Source organism: Monodon monoceros, unplaced genomic scaffold, assembly GCF_005190385.1.
Source record: "Monodon monoceros isolate NGI ecotype Baffin Bay Population unplaced genomic scaffold, NGI_Narwhal_1 Super_Scaffold_6, whole genome shotgun sequence".
NCBI classification, from domain to species: domain Eukaryota; kingdom Metazoa; phylum Chordata; class Mammalia; order Artiodactyla; family Monodontidae; genus Monodon; species Monodon monoceros.
In genome coordinates, this window is record NW_021703783.1 from 100040591 (window position 1) to 100060734 (window position 20144).

At 65.6% G+C, this 20144-nt stretch overlaps 1 protein-coding gene across 3 annotated transcripts; it reads left to right on the forward strand.

The window, feature by feature from the left end:
- Positions 1–131: 131 nt before the first annotated feature.
- CRELD2 (cysteine rich with EGF like domains 2) lies at positions 132–8346 on the forward strand. 3 transcript variants are annotated; one of them, XM_029205817.1, is made up of 10 exons: positions 132–385; positions 705–787; positions 1329–1439; positions 1747–1838; positions 2472–2648; positions 4016–4111; positions 5045–5128; positions 6142–6237; positions 6661–6807; positions 8046–8346. In XM_029205817.1, the coding sequence occupies exons 1-10, from the start codon at positions 263–265 to the stop codon at positions 8090–8092; spliced, it is 1056 nt and encodes a 351-aa protein (XP_029061650.1). In that variant the 5' UTR covers positions 132–262; the 3' UTR covers positions 8093–8346. The 3 variants fall into 3 exon arrangements, with proteins under 3 accessions (XP_029061650.1, XP_029061649.1, XP_029061651.1); XM_029205816.1 differs by having other exon boundaries at positions 8043–8318; XM_029205818.1 differs by lacking the exon at positions 2472–2648 and having other exon boundaries at positions 8043–8340.
- Positions 8347–20144: the final 11798 nt, after the last annotated feature.

A 20144-nucleotide genomic window follows, 5' to 3' on the forward strand; every position in this document is an offset into this window, starting at 1 on the left:
ACCCGGGGCCTTCCTATTGGTCGCCTCTCGTGGCGAGCCCGGATTGGGCCACATGGGGACGGGGTGGGCCCAGCCGACCAATAGCGATGGAAGGGCTGGCGCGGGGTGGGGCCCCGGCCGGCGCCGTCAAGTAGCCCCCGGGAACGGCCGGCGCTTCGGAGCCGGTGGGCGGCCGGAGGCCGGAGCGCTCGGCCGGTTCCCGCTGGACCTCGGCCAGTGCCCGTGCGGCCGCGTTCCGCAGCGCTGTCCACGTCGGCCAGCCATGCGCCCGCCGGCCCCGGCCGTGCTGGGGCTGCTGCTTCTGACGCTGCTGTCGCCCGGCGAGGCCACCAAGAAGCCGACGCCCTGCAAGCGATGCCGGGAGCTGGTGGACAAGTTCAACCAGGTGGGCCGATCACCCCGCGGGGACACGAGGCCAGGGGTCTGGCCGCAGTCGCCCCGCCATGGACCAGGGTCACCCCCCCATGGACTAGGGTTGTCCCGCCATCTACTGGGGTTACCCCCTCCGTGAACTGTGGTCACCACACCAGGGACCCAGGGTTGCCCCACCATGGACTGGGCCATCCCACCATGGATCTGGGGTCATTCCACCATGGGCTGGGTCACCCCACCATGAACTGTGGTCACCCCACCATAGACCAGTCACCTCACCATGGACGGGGTGAGGCAGCAGTGCTGAGCTCTGTGCGGCCGTCTCCCCGCAGGGAATGGTGGACACAGCAAAGAAGAACTTTGGTGGTGGAAACACGGCTTGGGAGGAAAAGACGCTGTCCAAGTATGAATTCAGGTGGGCGCCCTGCTCTTACTGGCCCAGCGCCTGCCTTTGGTGCCTGACGTGTTCCTGGGAGCGTTGACAGACACAGAGCGTCTCTTGGGGCTTGTCACCTGTCCTTGCCTGGGGCTGGCACACTGGCTCCTGGCTGGCCTTTTGGCTCGCACACTTGTCCCACTCGCCCTCCACTCGGCAGACACGGTGGTTTCTTAAAAACATAGGTGGGGTAAATCCCTCCTGCCCCCCCCCCCCCCCGAGCTCCGGCCTCCTCCGGCCCCATTGCAGGGCTTCCCCTGGCACACCCCACACCCGAAGTCCCACCGTGAGCACGGACAGGCCTCCCTGACCAGCCCCACACTCCATGTTTAGTTCTCTGCCTGGCACTGACTACCCCCGGCCCCAGTTGGGTGTTTGCTGAGGGTCTTTTTTCACTGAAGTGCCACTGTAGTCGTGGCCTGGCCGCAGGTGGGGCCTCGGGACATCCCTGGGGAATGGACGCTGACCACTGAGGTGCCCCTTGCCCCGGCCTCGCCGTGCTGACGGCCTTGTGTTTCAGTGAGGTCCGCCTGCTGGAGATCATGGAGGGCCTGTGTGGGACCAGCGACTTCGAGTGCAGCCAGCTGCTGGAGGAGCACGAGGGGCTCCTGGAGACCTGGTGGCTATGGCTGTGAGTGCCCGCGTCCCCGGGGACCAGTGCCAGCGACTCCTGGCTTTTGAGATGATGTCAGGTTTAAAAAGCTACAAAAATAGTAGGGGTTTTCACACACCTCTTTTCTTCCGTACCCGTGTTCCCATCCTTTATCACCAAAGCGCGACCATCCAGACGAGGGTGTCAGCTGGAAGAGTCTTTTGGCACCCAGACCCTCGTCTCCCAGATCCCGTGATACTCAGAAGCACGTTACATGTTCAACTGTGTTTTTGTTTTGAGGAAATCTGCCGCGTGAGATTTATTGAACACTTTTTAAAATCCTCAGGAAGAAGAAGTATCCTGACTTATTTGAATGGTTTTGTGTGAAAACACTGAAAGTTTGTTGTGCTCCAGGAACTTACGGGCCAGACTGCCTGGGTGAGTTTTCTGCGGGGACTCGTGAGCGTCCTGTGTGTTTCCGGTTAGCCCTGTCGTGATTCCCGGCTGGGCAGGAGCTCGGGTGGGAACGTGGGCCCTGTGCAGCCTCCTCCCAGCTGCAGCGATCTTCGCCTCTGGGTATCTGGTCCCAAGTATGCTCCTAATTCAGGGCTCCACAGACCCCCTGGTCGCCCACCTGGGTGCCGCCCTCTGGGTGCGGGGAGGCGGTCCATAAGCAGCGAAGCCTGTGTGAGAGGCCGGGGCCAGGGGCGTCCAGCCTCCGGGGGTGAAGAGACTGAGTGAAGCCATGGCTGCCGCCCAGGCGTCACCAGAATGTTCACGTGGATCAACTGGGCAAGGGGCACGATGCTGGCGCTCAGGCCCCACCCTGGCCGAGGCTGCCCCTGCCTGTCCCGCCGGTGTGGCGTCACAGCGCGGGCCCTCACTGTCCCGTCCTTGGCCCCGTGTCCCGCGTGAGGCAAGCCAATGCCTCCTCCAGACACCTCGCCAGTGTGGGGCTCCTATGCTCCCAGACAGAAGGGGTGAAGCAGGGCTGGGGTTTCAGCGAGACGCAGAGAGCTGTTTTTATGAATGTGTCGCGGTGCGCTCTGAGCGGGCTCGGGGTCCCCGCAGCATGCCAGGGTGGGTCCGAGCGGCCCTGCAGCGGGAACGGCCACTGCAGCGGAGACGGCAGCAGACAGGGCGACGGGTCGTGCCAGTGCCACCTGGGGTACCGGGGACCGCTGTGCGCCGACTGCGTGGACGGCTACTTCAACTCACTGAGGAACGAGACGCACAGCCTCTGCTCAGGTACCCGGAGCTGCCTGTGTAGATGGGAGGCGGGCCCGGTGACCGCTGACCCAGGCTTCTGGGAGCTGAGGGGCAAGGCGTGGGCCCTTGTGCGACGTAAGAAGGGCCATGACAGGGCCAGCAGCCGGGGATGGTCTCACTTCCTGTCCCCAAGCAAGCCCTGAGAGGGACGTGTGAGTTGCTTACCCGCGATGTCCTTCTGGAGAAGGGCTCAGAGGGTGGACAGTGTGGCACCTCCAGCTCTGTGACGTCCACGCCGGTCCCGGGGCCCCAGACCTGCACCTGGAGTGTCTGGCCCGAGCTTTGCTCTCCTCGCGGCTGTCCCAGCAGGAGGCTCGGGTGTCCTTGGGCGCAACTCGGGGATCAGAGGCTGGTGTCCCCGCTGTCACTCAGGCTTAGGGTCTCGGAGTGAGCAGAGGCAGGGCCGAGTCTGGCCACGTCAGGGCACCAGCAGGGTGGGGAGGTGGCCCAGGTGAGAACCGGGACAGCGGAGGCCACGCAGTGTGACCTCCTGGCCCCAGGTCCCCGTGTAGAGGACGCACCGTCTTGGTCACCCTGGTGTTGGGTAAGGTGGGCTCTCCCACCTGGGTCTTCAGAGGTGCCCTGGCTGTCGTTCTGGGCGCCCCCGTGAGTTCTGAGATGGGCCGTGGGGTTGCACGGATGGAGCCTTCTCGGCTGTGATGGGCACGCTTCTCCCTTCTGGTTGGGGAGACCCACGCCCTGCTCGTGAGGCTGCGTCAGCCCAGGATGGCGTCCTCTGACGGGGTGTAGATGTGTAAGTCCGGGGAGGAAGCCACGAGGCGCACCATCTCGAAGTGTTTTCTTGTTGGTTGTCACTGATGTACAGGAAGACCTTTTGGGCGTCAGCAGGCGTGTTGAATTCTCCCGTCGGGGCTGGCGGTGAGGCTGCGCTCCCTTGGGCATCCCCGTGGAGAATGTGCTGGGTGCCTGGGAGGCCAGCCCCTCCGATTCCTACCCCCAGGCCTTTCCCGGGCCCAGAACGTCCACGCGTGTTGGCGGGCGGCATGCACACACCCAGCTGGGTGTGGGCTCCAGCATTTGGGAGGCTACCTCTGCCAGGTTACGAGCAATTCCTCTGGAGTCCTCGTTTGCTGAGAATTTTATCACCCCTGGGCGTGGAAATCCCCGTGTGTTCTCTTCTCTCCTTAAGTTCAGGGATGTTGTGAATCACACGAGTTTCTCTGTCGTTGAACGTATCTTGCTCCGCTGGGATTTTTTGCTGGTTTGCGGTTTTTGTTTTCACCCTATGAATGTCAGCTCCTAACTTCCGAAACGCCCTTTGCATCGAGTTCACTCCTGAGACGGGATCCCCACCTACTGACGGCTGTCCCACCTCTGCCTTCCAGCCTGTGACGAGTCCTGCAAGACGTGCACGGGCCCTACCAACAGAGACTGCGGCCAGTGCGAAGTGGGCTGGGCGTGGGAGGACGACGCCTGCGTAGGTGAGGCTGGCGGCTGCCCTCCCCCACCCCTTCCCCCCACTCTCTCGTGGCGTCTGCGCAGCCCCCAGCTACCCCCAGGAGACCCCACTCCTGCCCCCTGCCCCCTTCTTACTCGTGTGGAAGCAGCCTCTGACGTTCCAGGCTGTATTGTAACGGGCCACGGCGTGGAGGCTGGGCTTGCCTGCCTGTGGGCTGGTTGCTGCACGTGAACCCTCTGTGGCCTGGACTCTGGGCTGGGAAGGTGGCCCCTGTCCCCCGTCCTTGCCATCAGGTGGCCCCGGTGGTCCTGTTGGCTCAGGGCCCGGGAGGGAAGCCTGGGACTTAGGCGCAATCGTGTGTCCTCGGGCCCTGGTTTCATAAAAGAGACAGACGTGGGGTGGGGGGCTCTGGCCGGCAAGTGGACACTGCAGGGCGTGGGCAGCCTCTGACTGTGGAGGACTCTGCACGGCCCCTCGGTCTGGAGGCCCTAGCCGTGGCGCGTGGCTCTCCCTGTCCACCGTGCCCAGCCAGCTGGGGCCCCGCCTGTTCCCGGGGTGTCTTCTCGAGCTGCAGCCCTACAGCCCGGCCGCCAGCATCTCGGCCCTGCCCGAGTCCATGCAGGCCCAGGTGCTGGCGGGGACGGCGGGTTGGGGGTGGGTGGCCGCCAGGCTGCCGTCCTCCCGCCAGGGCCTCGGTTTTGGTCTCATTCTCACAGCTGCTCAGCTTCAGGCAAGTCAGGAGCCTCACGTCCCAAATTGAATGGGGAGGGTGGTGCCCCCCCAGCCCCGCCTTGGAGCTTCACCGAGGCCCCGGGGAAGCACTCACGGGTCAGCCGCTGGTCCCACCTGCACACGGAGGCCCCCGAGGATGACTGACCGTGTGTCTCCCCACGGCGGTCCCTCTGGCCAGCGGTCGGGGCGCGGCTGCCGCCCACAGCTGTGCCGTCCTCTCCAGATGTGGACGAATGCACGGCAGAGCCGGCCCCCTGCGAGGAGCAGCAATACTGCGAGAACCTCAACGGCTCGTTCGTGTGCCAGGGTGAGCGCGCCGCCCGGCCTGCCCGCTGCAGCACTCCTTCCCCCGAGATGTTTGTGGTGTGTCCGCAGGACCCCTGTATGCTCTGCCTACTTAAAACATTGAAGGTGGCAACACAAGTGATAGATGTTTCCTGAAGAAGAATCAGAGAATTCAGATAAGTTGAAAAAAGTTGACAAGCATCCAGTCCCTGGGGAGGGACCCTGGTAGGCCGGTCGAGGCAGTGCTGATCTGAGCGGTGCCTTGCTACCTGTCTGTTTTTCATTCAACAGTATCGTGACCGCCTTTGCACGTCACATTTCTGTACATCGTGTTAATTATTTTGGAGCATGCTGTTATTTCACAGTTTTCTTCAACAATCTGTATCATTGAATATTTGTCATACACGGTTTCCCACAGTTACAAACTTTGAAACCCCTGTAGGAAAAGCTTTTTACATTCTTCATTATTTTCTTTGGATGAGTTTCCGAGTTGGTCAGTTCAAGGGAATGTGGATTTTAGGGCCACCCAGCCCCCGAAAGGTTGAAAGGTGGTGCCGATTCCTCGCCTTCCCCCCGCGTGCCCCCTCACCGTGTCCGCGGCCATGCCGTCCTGTCCCCATGTTTGTGGACACACAGCTTCAATGAGACGCTCCCCAAAGCATCACACGTTCTCTGCCATTGTTGGCACCAAGCTCCTAGCAATGTCACAGCTGGAGGCGGGTTTTGTTTGAGAGAAGACGCTGCCCCCCATCCTTCCCGTGACAGAGGTCATGGAGGGGCCCCATCACTGCTGCTCCCGCAGCCCGGCCTGCACCGAGGTCCCTCAGCAACACAGGACCAATGGTCAATCGGTCAATCGCAGCAAGTGTGCACTTTGCCTCAAGCGCACGCTGTCTGCTCCCCAGCGCCCCCGGGATGGGGACACTGGGCTCTCCCGGCCGCAGAGCCTCCACCATTTCGTGTGTGGTTTCGGGTCGCACTTTGCCCACAGGATGGGGGTCTCATGTCGTCATCTCCCTCCCCTCTTGTTTCCAGAATGTGATTCTACCTGCGTAGGCTGCACAGGGAAGGGTCCTGGACAGTGTAAAGAGTGCCTCCCCGGCTACTCGAAAGAGAGCGGCCAGTGCGCAGGTCAGCGGGCGCATCTGCGTTCAACTCGGGGGTGGGAACCTTCCCAGAGGCCATGCGCGCTGGTGGGGACGGGACCCTGGGCTGCAGACTCCGATTCTCACGCGCCCATGGGGGTGGGGGCCGAGCAAGGGCCTGCAGGCTCCGTCTGGGCGTCCACCTCGACAGTCAAGCCCGGCTGGAACCCAGGTGGAGAACCACCGGGCTCCCGCCCTCACGTTTGCCTGGACCGTCTCTTCTTCCCGCCCCCGACGGCCTGGCTCTGGGGCTCCTGTTAAATCCTCCCCTCTGTCTCCTTTCTCTAATGGGATGGTTCCATCTCTGCACTTTCTGTGTGTGAGGGAATCACGACGTGTGAATCCCTCGATCCCCGATGTGCATGTTTGCTGAACGAAGTCACCTGGTCAGTGGAATGTGTTTATTTAGACATTGACGAGTGCTCGCTGGCGGAAAAGCCCTGTCTGAGGAGGAATGAAAACTGCTACAACACACCCGGGAGCTTCGTCTGCGTGTGCCCCGAGGGCTTCGAGGAGGCCGAGGACATCTGTGTGCAGACGGGGCCGGCGGGGGCCGGTGAGTGACTGCTCACCCCACGGCCACCCTCTGCCCTCTGCCCTCGGCCGCGGGGCCTGGGTGCGCTGCCACCTGTCCCCAAGTTAAGAAATTTACACAAAAAGTGGCCCTGGGATGATGGGAGCCGGGGTTCCTGGAAGACAAGAGCGTAAAGTCCTCTATGGGGACGAAGCCCCGGGGGACTCCCTCTTGTATGGTTGGAGAGAGACGCAAAGGAAGGTCAGCAGATGGGCCGCCAGCTGAGCAGCCCCCTGGCCTGCCTGAGACAGACGTGCAGGGAGGCAGCGGGAGGGGCAGACGGCTCCACGGGGGCTCCTGGGAGCCGTGACAAAGCGCCACAGACCCGGCGGCTTCAACCCCAGAGGCGCGTTGTCTCCCAGTCCTGGAGGCTGGATGGCTGAGATCAAGGTGTCGGCAGGGCTGCCTCCCCCTGAAGCCTGTTGGGGAGCATCCTTCCTGCCTCTTCTGGCTCTGGTGGCTGTCACTCTTGGCGTCCCTCCAGCCTCTGCCTCTGTTTGTCACATGGCCTTCTCCCTGGAGCCTGTGTCTGAAGTTCCCTCTACTTATAGGGACACCAGCCATTGGGTCAGGGCCCACCCCAGTGAGTTCTTAACCTGCTCACCTGCAGGGACCCTATTTCCAAGTAGGGTCACGGTCACAGGTACCGGGGAATAGGATGCCAACCTGTCTTTTGGGGGGGACACAGTTCTTCCCACAGTCATCTCATACAAGTTCTAGAACAACACGGAGAACGGGAAAGAAGCCACGTTAAAAAAGACAATGGCTGAGAGTTTTCCCAAAGCAGTAAGATTTGGCTGAGGCTCCAGAAGCTCCCTGGGTCCCGGCAGGATAAAGAGAAGCTAATCCACACGTAGATGCCCTGTAGGAACCGAGGGGCCTGACAGTCAGCGAGGGCCGCGGAGGGGCCACAGCCACGCACTGTCTGTCCCCACACATCACGCAGGCTGTTGTCTCGTCCCAGCTGGTTCTGGGGGCACCTCATCGGCTCCCATTGCCCGTCTCTCCCACAGCGGTGTGGCGGCTCTGGGGTGCCGTCGGGACACCCCAGCCGTGGGCTGCTTGGGGCTGCTGCATCCAGAGGGAGCCTGGCGCCACCCCACGGCCATGGGCAGTGTGTCCACGCGTTACCACGGCCCCAGCGCCTGCCTCGTGGCCGCGTCCTCAGGACCTTTCGTGCTAGGATTTTACGGACTGATCTGTTTGTTTTCTGACAGAAGTCACAGAAGCAAGCCCAACACAGCCGCCGTCCCATGAAGATTTATGATGTGCGTCCACGTCAGAAGTCACACCCTTCCTTTAAATTATTCAGACTGTCGTCCTGGACGTGGCCCTTCACGTCACGCCGTCGCTCCAGGGGAAGCTGCTTTCATTGAAACGGCTGATGCCTATTTGACCCTTAAAGCTGCATTTCTTGGTTGTTCTTAAACAGATTTGTATATTTTGATACCGTTCTTTATAATAAAATTGGCCACTGAAGGTAGTTGGGCAGACAACAGGTGTGCGTTTGTCTCCTTGGAAGCGTGTGGACCTTTAGAACGGAGTTTGCCCCGTCCTGCTGGAGCCCCCAGGCCTGCGGGGGTTTTTGAGGCAGCACAGCCAGGCTGTCCCCAAGGGGCTCCTGCCACCACCCCCCAGGCTTGCAAGCACCATCAGAACCTTAACTGGGTGAGTTTCAGGGCCCCACCTTTGGGCCGCTAGAGTGAGTGTCGCCAGGGACCCTGGGGGCTAAGCTGGAGAAAACGTCAGTCGTGAGCCCCAGGGCCAGGTCGTCACGTGGGAAGAAGGCTGCATGGACCCCCCGCAGCCCAGCCCAGCCCGTTCCCACCAGTCCGTGTGGCGGTCAGACCATGGCTTCCGCTCCAGCCCCCCAGGGCTGCCCCCTGGTGATTGCCCAGTGGCCACCACCCCACCCATTCACCTCACTCATGCTCCCCCAGCCCCTCTGGCCTCCTGTCCCCCCTGCCCCCGCCAGGCCTCACATCATCCCTGTAAACGTCTCCCACTGTCCTGGCGCCAGTGACCATCCACCTGTCCCCTTGCTGCACCTGTGCTCTCCGAGCCTGAGCTGGGCCCTCTCACCTGGGCACTGGGACAGGGCAACTGCAGGTGGGACTCTGCCCCAGGGGTCCCTGCTGGGAAGGGGCGACCACAGCACCCAAGGGCCGCAGGCGCTGGCCACACCCCAGTGCACCTCGGGCTCTCCCCGGTCTCTCGTCTCTGCCATGGCGGAGGTGGAGCTTCCAGTGCCAGGCCTGAGGTTAGGGGGCCCGAATCCCTAGAGGGGGCGTGGAGTCCAGTGGGCTCAGCAAGGCCAACGAGCAGCACGGGTTGCAGGCTGCTGTCGTCTAGTCCAGGCCTGGGGGGTCCACACTGGGGGATGGCCAGTCATCAAGCTGACACAGTCCTCTTGGAGATGGACACGGCTGTGCAGGCCGAGGGGCAGGGCACATGGGAGGGCGCGGCCACCAGCGGGGGTGATGGGGGTGACGGCTGCGTGTGGAGGGCAGCGAGGGGCCAGACGGAGGTGAGGGGACGGGGGTCCCTGGGGAGCCTGCAGTTTGGGGGCTTCCAGGAAGCCGTGTGGGCTGGGGCCCTGCGGATGGATGTCAGGTGGGTGTGGCCAGGTGCGGTGGAGGTGCTGACCAGTGGGTGGACGAGGAGAGGGAGGCCTCTGGCCTGGGGCACCTCAGGGAGGCGCGGCTAGAAGGCTCCCAGGAGGGGGAGAGAGGGGAAGCCTTCCCTGTCAGCTGGGGGCGGGGGGGGGCGGGGGCAGCACCCTGGGTGGGTGGTCCCTGCCAGGCTCAGGTCCTGCACGCGGGGCCCAGGCTCAGGTGCCAAAGCCATCCCGCGGGTGGGGCCTCGTGACTGCACTGGGGAACTGACCCCCTCTCCAGCTGGAACCGGATGGCCCCCGTCCTCACTGCAGGCCCTGGGGCCGAGCTCACGGTCCTTGGGTGGCACTGTCCCCCCACACACACGGTGGGGTCACCTGGGTGGCTGCCCTCCCCCCACCGGAGTTCTGCGGGTGCCATTGCCCCCTCCCCCCTACAGGTGGCATCAGTAGGTGTCCTGAGGGCGCCGGAGAGTCACTTGGAAGTGGGGAGGGGGTGGGCCCCGCTGCTTTGGACACTCGAAAGCTGGACCCCGGCCTGAGCCCTGCAGCTGGCTCCCCTGCGACCACTACGCTGGCCCATGGGGCCCGAGGGGTCCCCTACCCGGCCCCTACGCTGCCTTCCTGCTGGTAGACCACCTCCACTATCGGGCACTACTGGCCCTGGGTGGCTTGGAGAGGGATGAGGCCACTGGGCACCTCTGTGCCGACGGCAGCTGCGGCCACAGCCCAGGGGGCTCCCTTGGCCCTCACGTCGTTCTGCTCTGGGACCCCCGCTCAGGCCCCCCAACCCTGCCCCTGCCCCACTAGGGCAGCGCAAGTCAGGCTGACCTGGTTCCTTGAAAGCGCCGTGCACGGTCCCACCCCAGAGCCTTTGCACTTTTGTCCCTCCTGCTGGGGACACGTGGGAGGACCCTGCTCCTACCGCTCCCTCCCTCCAGGGGGTCTCTGCTCAGCTGTCACCCTCAGAGGTCGGCCCTAGCCCCTTGCCCACGTTGCACCCTTCTGTGAGCCCCCGCCGCTCCCCAGGGCCGTGTCTCTGCACCCAGCAGGGGATCCTGGCCCCCTCTGAGCCCGAGGTCTGGAGTCAATGGTGGAACAGCCCCAGTCTCGGCTTTCTCACCCGTAAACGGGAGGATATTCCCAGCCCGGGAGCTGGGCCGGACAAAGCGGAGGTGGGTGCTGCGGATCGGGCAGGGAGGGGGACTCGCCCCCAGCAGGGCCACACCAGGCCGGGCTAGGGGCTCAGGATGCAGGCAGGGTCCCGGGACTACCGTGGCTGGGGGTCCACGTGCAAGGGTGTGCGGATGTGGGCGCGGGGGCTTGAACGATGCTGTCCTTTCAGAGGCTCTGGCTCCGCCTGGGGCGGGGCGGGGGGGTGACTTGGCGGTGACCCCTGCCCAAGTCCTGCGTCCTCCCCTCTGGCCAAGCAGATGGACAGGTCCAGCCCCCTCGGTGGATCAGCCACTGGGCCCGGGGCCGGAGCGGCGGGTGCGGCCAGCAGGTGGCGCTGTGGGACCACCCCGGGCCCCTCGGTCTGGACGGCCGGGGGGTGGGGTGCTAGCCCTGGGCCAGGAGGTCCCGGGAGTAGAAGGAAGCGGGACTGGGGCGGGGCTGGGGCGGGGCTAGGACAGAGCCGGAACGTCACACTGGAGCCTCAGAGGCCCCCCCGCCCCGGGAGCCCGGACCCCTGGCCGCTGGAGTGACCCGGTTCCAGCAAGGGCCGCGCCTCTGCTCCCTCATCCCACCTCGGGTGCTGCCCCGGGACGGGAATGGACGGGGCTGCCAGGGCAGTGAGTTACAGCGCCCTCCACGGTCCCACACTGCAGGGACCCCTCCGCACACCCCCTCAGGGTCATGGCGTGCAATGCCGTCCTGCCAGTCAGGGTCAAGGACCGTGCCCCGGTGGCACTTCTGCTTGCCCACGGGGCCCTGCACGAGGTTCCTGGCAGCCCAGCGGGGGCACTCTGCCGCATCCCTTGAGGGAGCCAGGACCTCGGCTCTGCGGGCCCTGGAGGCCCAGACTCCCGGGGCTGCTCCCACCCGCCCTCGGCACCCGGGCCCAGGTGCGCACCACATGCAGGTCCTGGGGTGGCTTCCCTCCCCACAGAGCATGGCCGTCCACCTGGTCCTCAGCAGGCTGTTGTGCACCGTGGGTTAGGAGCTTCTGGAAGCGTGGTGCCTGAGTGCCCGCGGTCCTGGCTTTGCTGTAAAGTGGGTCCCTTGGTCTGACGTGGGAGCCTGTGTCACAGGATCAAACGCTTTGGAAGCCAGCGGTTCTCAATGGGTGGCGCCGGGGACACAGGCCATGTCTGGGGACACCCGTCTCACGGGGGTAACGGGGTTTCTGGCTCAAGCGGGTAGAGACCAGGGATCCTGCTCGGCACCAGCCAGAGCCCAGGACACCCAGCCCCAAGCGTCGGCCTCTGGGGAGACGACGGCCGCAGCCCGTGGCCAGGTGCCCCCTCTCCCGGGGGGAGCCACGGCCTGCAGACCGCCTGCCGCTCTGGCCCCCGGGGTCGCGTGGAGGGCCTCCCCTTCAGCCACCCACGCCTCTGCCCCCCGGGATGGGATTAAATGCAGCGGCAGGGACACCGCGCTGCAGCCTTCCTGCTCTGTGCTGCGTCCAGCTGGGGGCCGTTAGGGGCCCTGGGCATTGGAGCAAAGCCCGAGCCCGGACGTACTGCTCCAGAGCCCGAAGCCTCCAGACCTGCGTGTCCTCCTTCATGGTGGCACGCACCTTGCTTTGGGGGGCCCCAGGCCTCTGCCCCTGCGCGGGGCCCACCTCTCCCTAGAGCGCACGTGTCCTACAAAGGCCCCAGTGTGTTCGCCACTTCCTGGTCACCTGGCCTGCTTCGCACGGGTCTGTTGATAGGGAGGATGGGCAGCCGGTCCAGGTGACTGCGGGCTGCAGAGTCCCCGTGGCCTGGGGGGCCGTGAGGACGCTGTGGGCCTCCAGGTACCAGCATCACCCGTGTCTAGCAGGCCTCAAATGCTCGGCATCTCTCCTCCGTGTGCTCAGTTACGGGGTCCAGCGAAGGGCAGGGGTAGGTGTGCCGATGTGGCAGACTCCGCCTACTGGGGACCCAGCCTGCCCTTCAGTGGGGGTTCTGGGTCTGAAGCCTGCCTCGGGCCTGGAGACGGGGCAAGGGTCACGACCTTTCACGGGGGCCTCCTGGTCACGCACCTGTGGCTTCTCCTCCTCGGCCGCCAGTCCAGTCCCCGGGAACACAGTGTTCTGTCAACCACGACCTCAGGCGCCTCGGGCCCTTGGCCCAGCTTCAGCCCTGCCGCTCACGGAAGCTGCACGCACCGGCCCCTGACGACCAGGCGCCACCACCCCCGTCACCCTCCATCCTGTGACAGCCTCTCCCACTGGCAGCGGGGCCCGCGGGAGCCCGGGCAGGCTGCCTCTCCCCGCTCCAGATGGCTGCGTCCGCCAGGCCTCACACCCGTCCCGCGCCCATGGGCGAGGTCCCAGCAGCTGGGCACAGGCCTTACCTTCCCCCCGCCCCATCGCCAGGCCCCAAACCCTGGCGCCTGCCTAGAGCCTGCTGCCCTTCTCACGCCTGTGTCCCTGTGTGAGGCCCACAGTGGAAGTGGGGGGCTGCCCCTCCCCAACTCCACTACACCGGCTCCCTGAGGTGCCCCGGCCCAGGGCCAGCCTCTGTGGGTGATCCTTCCTAGGCTGCTCACTGACCACCCGCCGGGGGCCTGGAATAGGGCTGGCTCCTGGGGCCTCCTCAGCCACGGCTCCGGCTCACAGATGTTCACCCCAGCTGCCTTCCCAGACCCCGCTGGCTCTGCCCTCTAGCCCCCCAGGTACTGCTGGGCTCTCCTGCCTCTGCTCTTCATCCCCATCCGGCGGTGCCAGGGTCTTGCAGACAGGCAGGCCTAGGGGTGGGGAGGGGCTCCACAGCCAGCCCGATGGGCCCCGGGATGGGGGCACCTCAGGGACCATGCAGAGGGGGCACTGGGATCCTGGGCAGGGGTAGAGGGCGGGGAGCACAGAAGGCCTCGGTCCTGGGGGCAGCCATGGGGGCAGACGGCTCCATGCCGGGGCTGGGTGGGACCAGCCTTGGGCCTCTCTGGGGACAGGCTGCTGTTCAGGCCACACGCCCCCTCCCAGTTCAGGGTCCTCAAAGCCCTCATTGTGCTGGGGTCATCCCAGACGCCAGGCTGGCTGGCTCCACACCACTGGCCTGACGGGGCGTGTGCAGTGCGGGGCGCCCACCTTCTTAGAGAAGGGCGGCCCGTGGGCTTCAGTGTCCCTGCTCCGGACTTGGGCGCGAGGGGGCAGAGGACCCTCTGGGCAGCTCAGCCCTTCGGGAGACCCGGCGCCTAAGAGGGCGTGGACAGGGGCACCCCTTCCCCAGCTCCCCTCCCCGCCTCCCTCCAGGCCCGACCCGTCGATGCCTTGCCCCCCCCCACTAACCTCCCGGACAAGGGGAGGGTTAGCCGCCACCCCTGTGTCCGCCCTCGCAGGGCAGGCGCTGCGGCGGGGCGGGGAAGGGCTCGGCCTGCGGGCGGGAAGCGGGGCGCGGCCGTGCCGGGAAGGGGGCGGCGCCGGAAGCGTCGGCCAGGCTTCGGCCGCGGGAGGGGCCGCGGGGCGGGGGGGAGGGGTGGCGGGGGCCGGAGAAGTCGGGGGAGGGGCGCGATCGTCCCGCGCGTCGCGTCCGCGGTAGGGCGGCCGGAAAGGCTGGGGTCCGCCCGCGGCCCGCCCGCGCGTCCGGGCCCTGGGAACCCCCTTTCCCCTTCCCGGAGCTGTAGTGATGCAGGGGTGATGACGCCGACGGTAAAGCCCGAGGTTTCGGGGACGTAGGCACGGCGCGTGCGCGGTGGGCCGCGACCTTCTTGGAAAGCGCTTGGCGCCAGGTGGCCGCGGGCGGGATGCTCGTGCCCCTCTTGACGTCATCGCGGGTGGGGGGTTCCCGAAAGAAACAGGCCGGGCGGAAGCAGGCGGGTGAATTAGATGTGAGGTCGAGGGTGAGCGGCCCGGCAGATCCGTCCCCGCGTCCTCCGATGGGGGCGGCGGCGCGGGGTCTCATTCCCGGAAGGAGCCGGCGGGGCCCAGGGGCTCGGGCCTGATGAGCGCCGCGGACCCGCACTGGCTCTCGGGGCGTAGAGATCCCGTCCCAGGCACTGAGGGTCTATTCCCCTGCCGTCCCCCCGTGTCCTCCAGGACCTCAGGTCAGGCCCTGCCTTGGGGAGGGAGGGGGCCGCGCCAGGGCTGGTCTCAGCAAGGCCTGCGACCGCACAGCTTTCCCTCCCCGGGGAGCTACGGCCGGCCCCTGGGCCCCTGGACCACAGCCCACCCTCCCGATGGGCGCCTCGGGGGACCTCCGACTGGGCTCCGGGAGAGGAGGGGAGCAGCCCCGCCCCGTGAGGCTGGAGAGTGGGGATCCAAGTGACGGCCCGCAGGCAGCCCCGCTCCATGCTGCACCCTTTCTGGGGTCAGGTCTGACCTTTTTACCAGGAGCTGAGTATCCCTTTGTGGTTTCAGAAAACAGTCAAAGAGAATGAAGCTAAATCGGGCAGACGCGGGGGTGAGCAGCGGCCCCCCATCCCTTGGTGTGGTCTGCTGCCCCGCCCCCATGTACTGCTCCCTGCTGGAGGCGGGGTTGACCTGCGAGGTCAGCGGGGACCCTGTGTCAAAGCCACTTCCGGTTGTGGACTAGAAATGAGGTGACAGAGCACAGGGCTGGGGCTGAGGGCTCCAGCCCCCTGTGGCCCCTCGTCCACCCTCTCCCGTGTTGCCACCTGACGCCAGGTGCGGGGGCCCATCTAAGCACCCGCTGCTCCATCTGGGGTCCCTCCTAGCCCTGCCCCTCCCATCTCACACTCCCCAGCATCAGCACGTCTCTCCTTGGGGTGAAGGGTGGCTGGCCAATGGCCCCCTGGGAGAGCAGGGCGCGGGGCACCAGCCTGGGCCCCCCCCAGCCTGCTGCCCCAGGTGAACCGCAGGCCCCGGCTCAGCTGCTGACTGGATAACAGTGGCCCTTGTCCAGCCGCCGGGGTACCAGCCCCGGGTGTCTCGGGCAGAGAATGGCGCCCGCCCCCCACCCCACCCGGAGGCATATTGTTCATTCACCCGCCACCCTCACTATTAATAGCGCCTCTCGTCAGCGGAGCCACTATAAATAACCCCCACCAGCCCCTCACACGAGCCAGTCCAGGCACCCGCCGCCTGGGTGCACACAATCACCCACACACGCCTGCACACGGGCCCCCTCGGCCGCATGCCCGGGCGCTGACTCCTGGCCGGCTGCACGGCCAGGACACGGAGGCCGCTCACGCCGCCTGGCTGAGGCTGCCCCGCACCCCTCAGGGGTCCTCCCTGAGCCAGGGCCAGCCAGGGGGTGTTGTTTCTGTCCCCATGTTGGTGACCCCCTGAGGCCACCCGGCCAAGGGGCCTGGAGCCGACATTCCGGCCCTTCCCCTGCAGGGCCTGGCCTGGCCTTCGTTCTCGCGGAGGGAAGCACACCCGGTCTTCTCCCGAGGGTCATACTCAGGGGCTTGGGCATGTCCGAGGTCCTCTCTGACCCTTGAGCTTTCGCATTTGGGGAGCAGGCACTGTGGTGGTGTCCACCTGGCTGAGCACCGAGGGGCAGCTCTCCCAGCCAGCCTGGAGGGAGAGCCACCTGCAGGCCAGGCCGGGCCCCTGCTGCTACCTCTCAGGAGACCCAGCTCTCATGGGGACTTAGCCCTGCCTTTCTGCTTCCAGGGCTGCTGGGTCAGGGCCTGAGGGTCACAGGGCCCTGCCAAACCCCAAGGGGGTCTAGGCTCAGCACAGCCCCTGCCCACCCTGACTCTGGCTCTTGTGGACCCCAGGCTGCTCTGGCCTCCCACCTGTCCCAGGGGGCAGGCACCACTGAATTCCTGTCCCCTGCTTGTTCTGGGGGCCTAATCGAAGCCGGTCAAGCCACAACCCTCATTCGCACGGTGGCAAGTTGGCCCCTGTCCCAGGACCGTCTCCCCTACAGGATCGTGTAGTGGTCGTGCCCGTGGCTGGGATGGGGGGCTTGGAGACCGCCGTTCCTGTGCCATGAGGAGAAAGGAAACAGCCCTGTTTACGGAAAAGGCACGTCCGCTGCTGCTGGCCAGCAACCTCCCCGCGGGACAGAGGCCCTTTGTTGGAAAAACAGGAAGCGAGGATTTCCAGGACCCGTCGGGCCACCCGCCGGCCACCCGCCCGGCTTCCGGCAATTCTCAGCAGCTTCTGCCCGTCACCAGCTGCTTGTCTGTCCATCTACTTGTCTATATGTCCCTCTGAGCTGGAGGCCCAGGCTTCCAGCTTTGGGGCAAATCTGTCATCTCAGCCCGTAGTCAGGGAGGTCACCTGTCTCCTGCACGGTGCACCCTGGTCGCACAGGGACGGACACCCGAGAAACACCCCTGGGTGCCCGGCTTCCAGCAGAGCTGGGAGCACAGCAGGCCCAGCCAGGCCCTCTGAGTGCTGCCACCCTGGAGCCAGAGACCCATGCGGAAACCCTCAGAGAGGTCAGCCCCACGCTGCAAGCCGCCACGAGCCAGGAAACACACGTGGGAGTGGGGCCTCTGTTAGGTCACAGCCAGCAGGGGCGCCCCTGAGGGCATCCTTGGACCTCAGACCCAAGGGGCACAGAGAAGGACAGTGCCGACAGGACGTGGGGGAGGAGGGTCGGGGAGGAGGGGCTGAGGGGGAGGGTTAGTCAGCCTAAGGTGTCCTCCTGCCTCGACGCACTGCCCCTCCCTGCCCAGGGGCCCTGTGGGTCTTGGGGTCAAAGGTCGCCATGTCGCTGCTACCCAGGCCAACGTCCAGCCCATGGTTCACACACTGCTCACGAGCTGGACCCCCCATAGCACGGGCAAGTGTGCACTCACACGAGCACACCCACGCACATGCGGTCACATGCATCCACACACGTGTTCTCACACACACACGCACAGGCGTAGACACACAGGCACCGATCGTCAACATAGTCACCGCGTCCCCATGTGCAGGACACCGCAGCTGCACCCACCCCTCCCCCCACCTCTGATGCACATCTGCTGGAGGAGCGGGGGAGGTGCAGCTGGCTCACCCCGCAGCCCACCCCGCGGGCGCTGGCCCGAGCTGGCCTGTGAGTCTCCCAGCCCGGCGCAGCTGTGAAGTGCCACAGGGTGCCTGGCGCAGGGCGGGAGCCGGGTCAGCACCGCGGCAGGGTGAGCGTTCCCCACCCCCGCCCCAGCATGGCGCCAGCCCTCCCTGGCCCAGGGCTCGTCCGCCTGCTTCGTGCCCTGTCTGTGACCGCAGTCCTGTGGGGTGGGTGTCCAGAGGAGTCAGGGAGGAGGGACGTCGAGTCCGTGGGAGGCTGGGCGGGCCCTGGAATCCTGGCCTTTACGCAGGTGCCTGATAGCCCTCGTGCCATCCCCTGCCCACCTGTCCTTCCCGCTGTCCACGTGCCCACCTGTGTCCCTGAGGGTGGGCAAGAGGCAATGCAGTCCAGAGGGGGAGGGTCCTGGACTGGAGGGGCAGCCCCAAGCCGGGATCTGTCGGGGCCTGGAGGTCAACCCCTGCCCCTCCCTCGTCCTGATGCTGCCCCGTCCTCAGGCTGCTGGTGGGACGGTGTTTGGACCCCCACCCAAGCCGTTCTGGCGTTTTCCATTGTTCTTCCTTTTGTTCAACCATTGAAAGAAGGGTGCTGAGCCAGTTCATGCCAGGCCCTGGACCTGCGGGGTGTGGACTGAGGCCAGGAGAGTGACCCTCCCAGGCTCACGGGCAGCTGGACACCAGCGACATCCCTGGTCCCGGTGCCTGGATCTGCCCCCTCAGTAACAGCCCCTGCAGGGGAGCTGCCCAAAAGCCCGCAGAGGTAAGCAGACAGGTAAGAGTTCCCCCAACACCACTGTCCACGTGGCCCTCGGCTCAGCTGTGGCCCTGGCACGGTCAGGGCTGAGGGACAGTGTGGGCACAGAAGACAGCTGGGCATCCAGGGGCCGAGGGTCCCTCCTGGAGACTCCTGCCCCTCACTCACCATCGCTCTGCTGCCCACCTTGGTCTCCGGAGGGTGCTGGGTGCCAGGAGACCTGGCAGAGGTGGGGGGCACACGAATATGGGACACTGGGTGGGGGGAGGGGACAAAATAGACCCCGGCAACGTGGCCTGTGAGTTAGAGGCCAGGGTGGCGAGAGCAGACTGGCGGGAGGAGGGGTCCGATGGGGGCGGATCTCGGAGGACTTGGCTTCTCCCCTGTGGGGTGGGAGCGCAGGGGGGCCGTGATCTGACCGAGGTTCAGGGGGTCCTTCCGTGTAGTGCGGGGCTGGGCGGGGGCGCTGCTGTGAAAACCCCGCCTGGAACGAGGGCTCCACGCTTTGGGTCAGAGGGCCAGGTTCAAGGTGGAGGCTTCAGTTTGGACCTGTTGCCCGTGGCCTGGGTCCAGCGTCGTGGTCCCTGCGCCCAGACCTCTGCGTGCTGCCATGGACACGTCCTCCACGGGCGTGCTGAGGCCCCCCGGAGGTGACGCCTTAGCCAGCTGATGCCCCGTGGGGAAAAGCAGGCACCAGGGGACTGGCTTCAGGTGACTGCTTCATGGATGCCTCGGCAGGAACCCCAAGCCAGGGAATTTATGTGTCCGTGTGTCTGTCTGTCCGTCCATTTATATGTCTGTGCGTCCATTATATCCACGTGTCCATATGTCCATGTGCCCATCTCTCCATCCATCCAGCCATCTGCAGTTCTGCAGACCCATAGATCCTCCAGAAAGTTTTGTTTAATGGTGAATAAATGACAGTGCCTGTCCAGCCACTGCCCCACCCGTCCGCGACCTGACCGTGGTCCTGAACTGGGCTCTCGGGAAAGAGCTACTTATTGAATGACTGAGTGAGTGAGAGTGATGCGTTGGCTGTCCGGCCCCGAAGCTGCCCGCTGCTGACCCCTGCCCAAGCCCCAGGTCACGCTCCCAAGCAGCAGAGGAGACGCGGCCTCAGTGCCGCTCCTGGAGCTTCTGAGGACGCAGCGGGCCTTGTGCTGGGTGGCCGTCAGGCTTGAGCCCTGCCCGGGGCAGCTGGACCCAGGCTGGGCTCCGAGGGGTGTGGGGCAGCCCCCTGGAGGCTCCTCCGCCCTGGGCCGAGGGATGGGTGATGGGAGGGCCCATCGTCACCCACCAGAGCCCCCAGACCTGGAGTCGGCCCCACCGGAGTCCGGGCCGGCTGTTGCAGTGGGAGGGGAGGCAGGGAGGGTGCTGCCCCTGCGTGGGGGCCAGGCATCCGCCGCCCACCAGGCTCAGGCCCTGGGGGCCCAGGGAGACGTGGATGCAGGGGAGCCCTGTGAGCAACCCTGGCAGTTTTGAATGCTTTCCCTGAAAATCACTTTCCCTAAAAATCACCCTCAGGTACCTGCCCTGAAGCCCCACACCCAGAGCAGAGCCCCTGAAGCGGCAGCCACCTGGGGGCTGGTGAGTGGGTAGGGGCAGTGTGGCTGGAAGGGCACATAGCCCACGGCCACCCTGACCTTCCAGGGCCTCCCTGCCTGCAGCCCTCAGCCCCTGCCCGCTTCCTGCCCCAGGTCTTCGGGGAAGCACCCACAGGCATGTCAGGGACGGAAGGTTTTCTCCATTAACGAGGATCCCTCCTTTGGGACACTCCGGCCAGTGAGTCCTCACTGACCCAAGCCTCCGTCCCTGAGGGGTCTGGCCTTGGTGGTCACACTGGGGGGGGGTTGGAAGCAGCCCCACCTCCCGCCGGT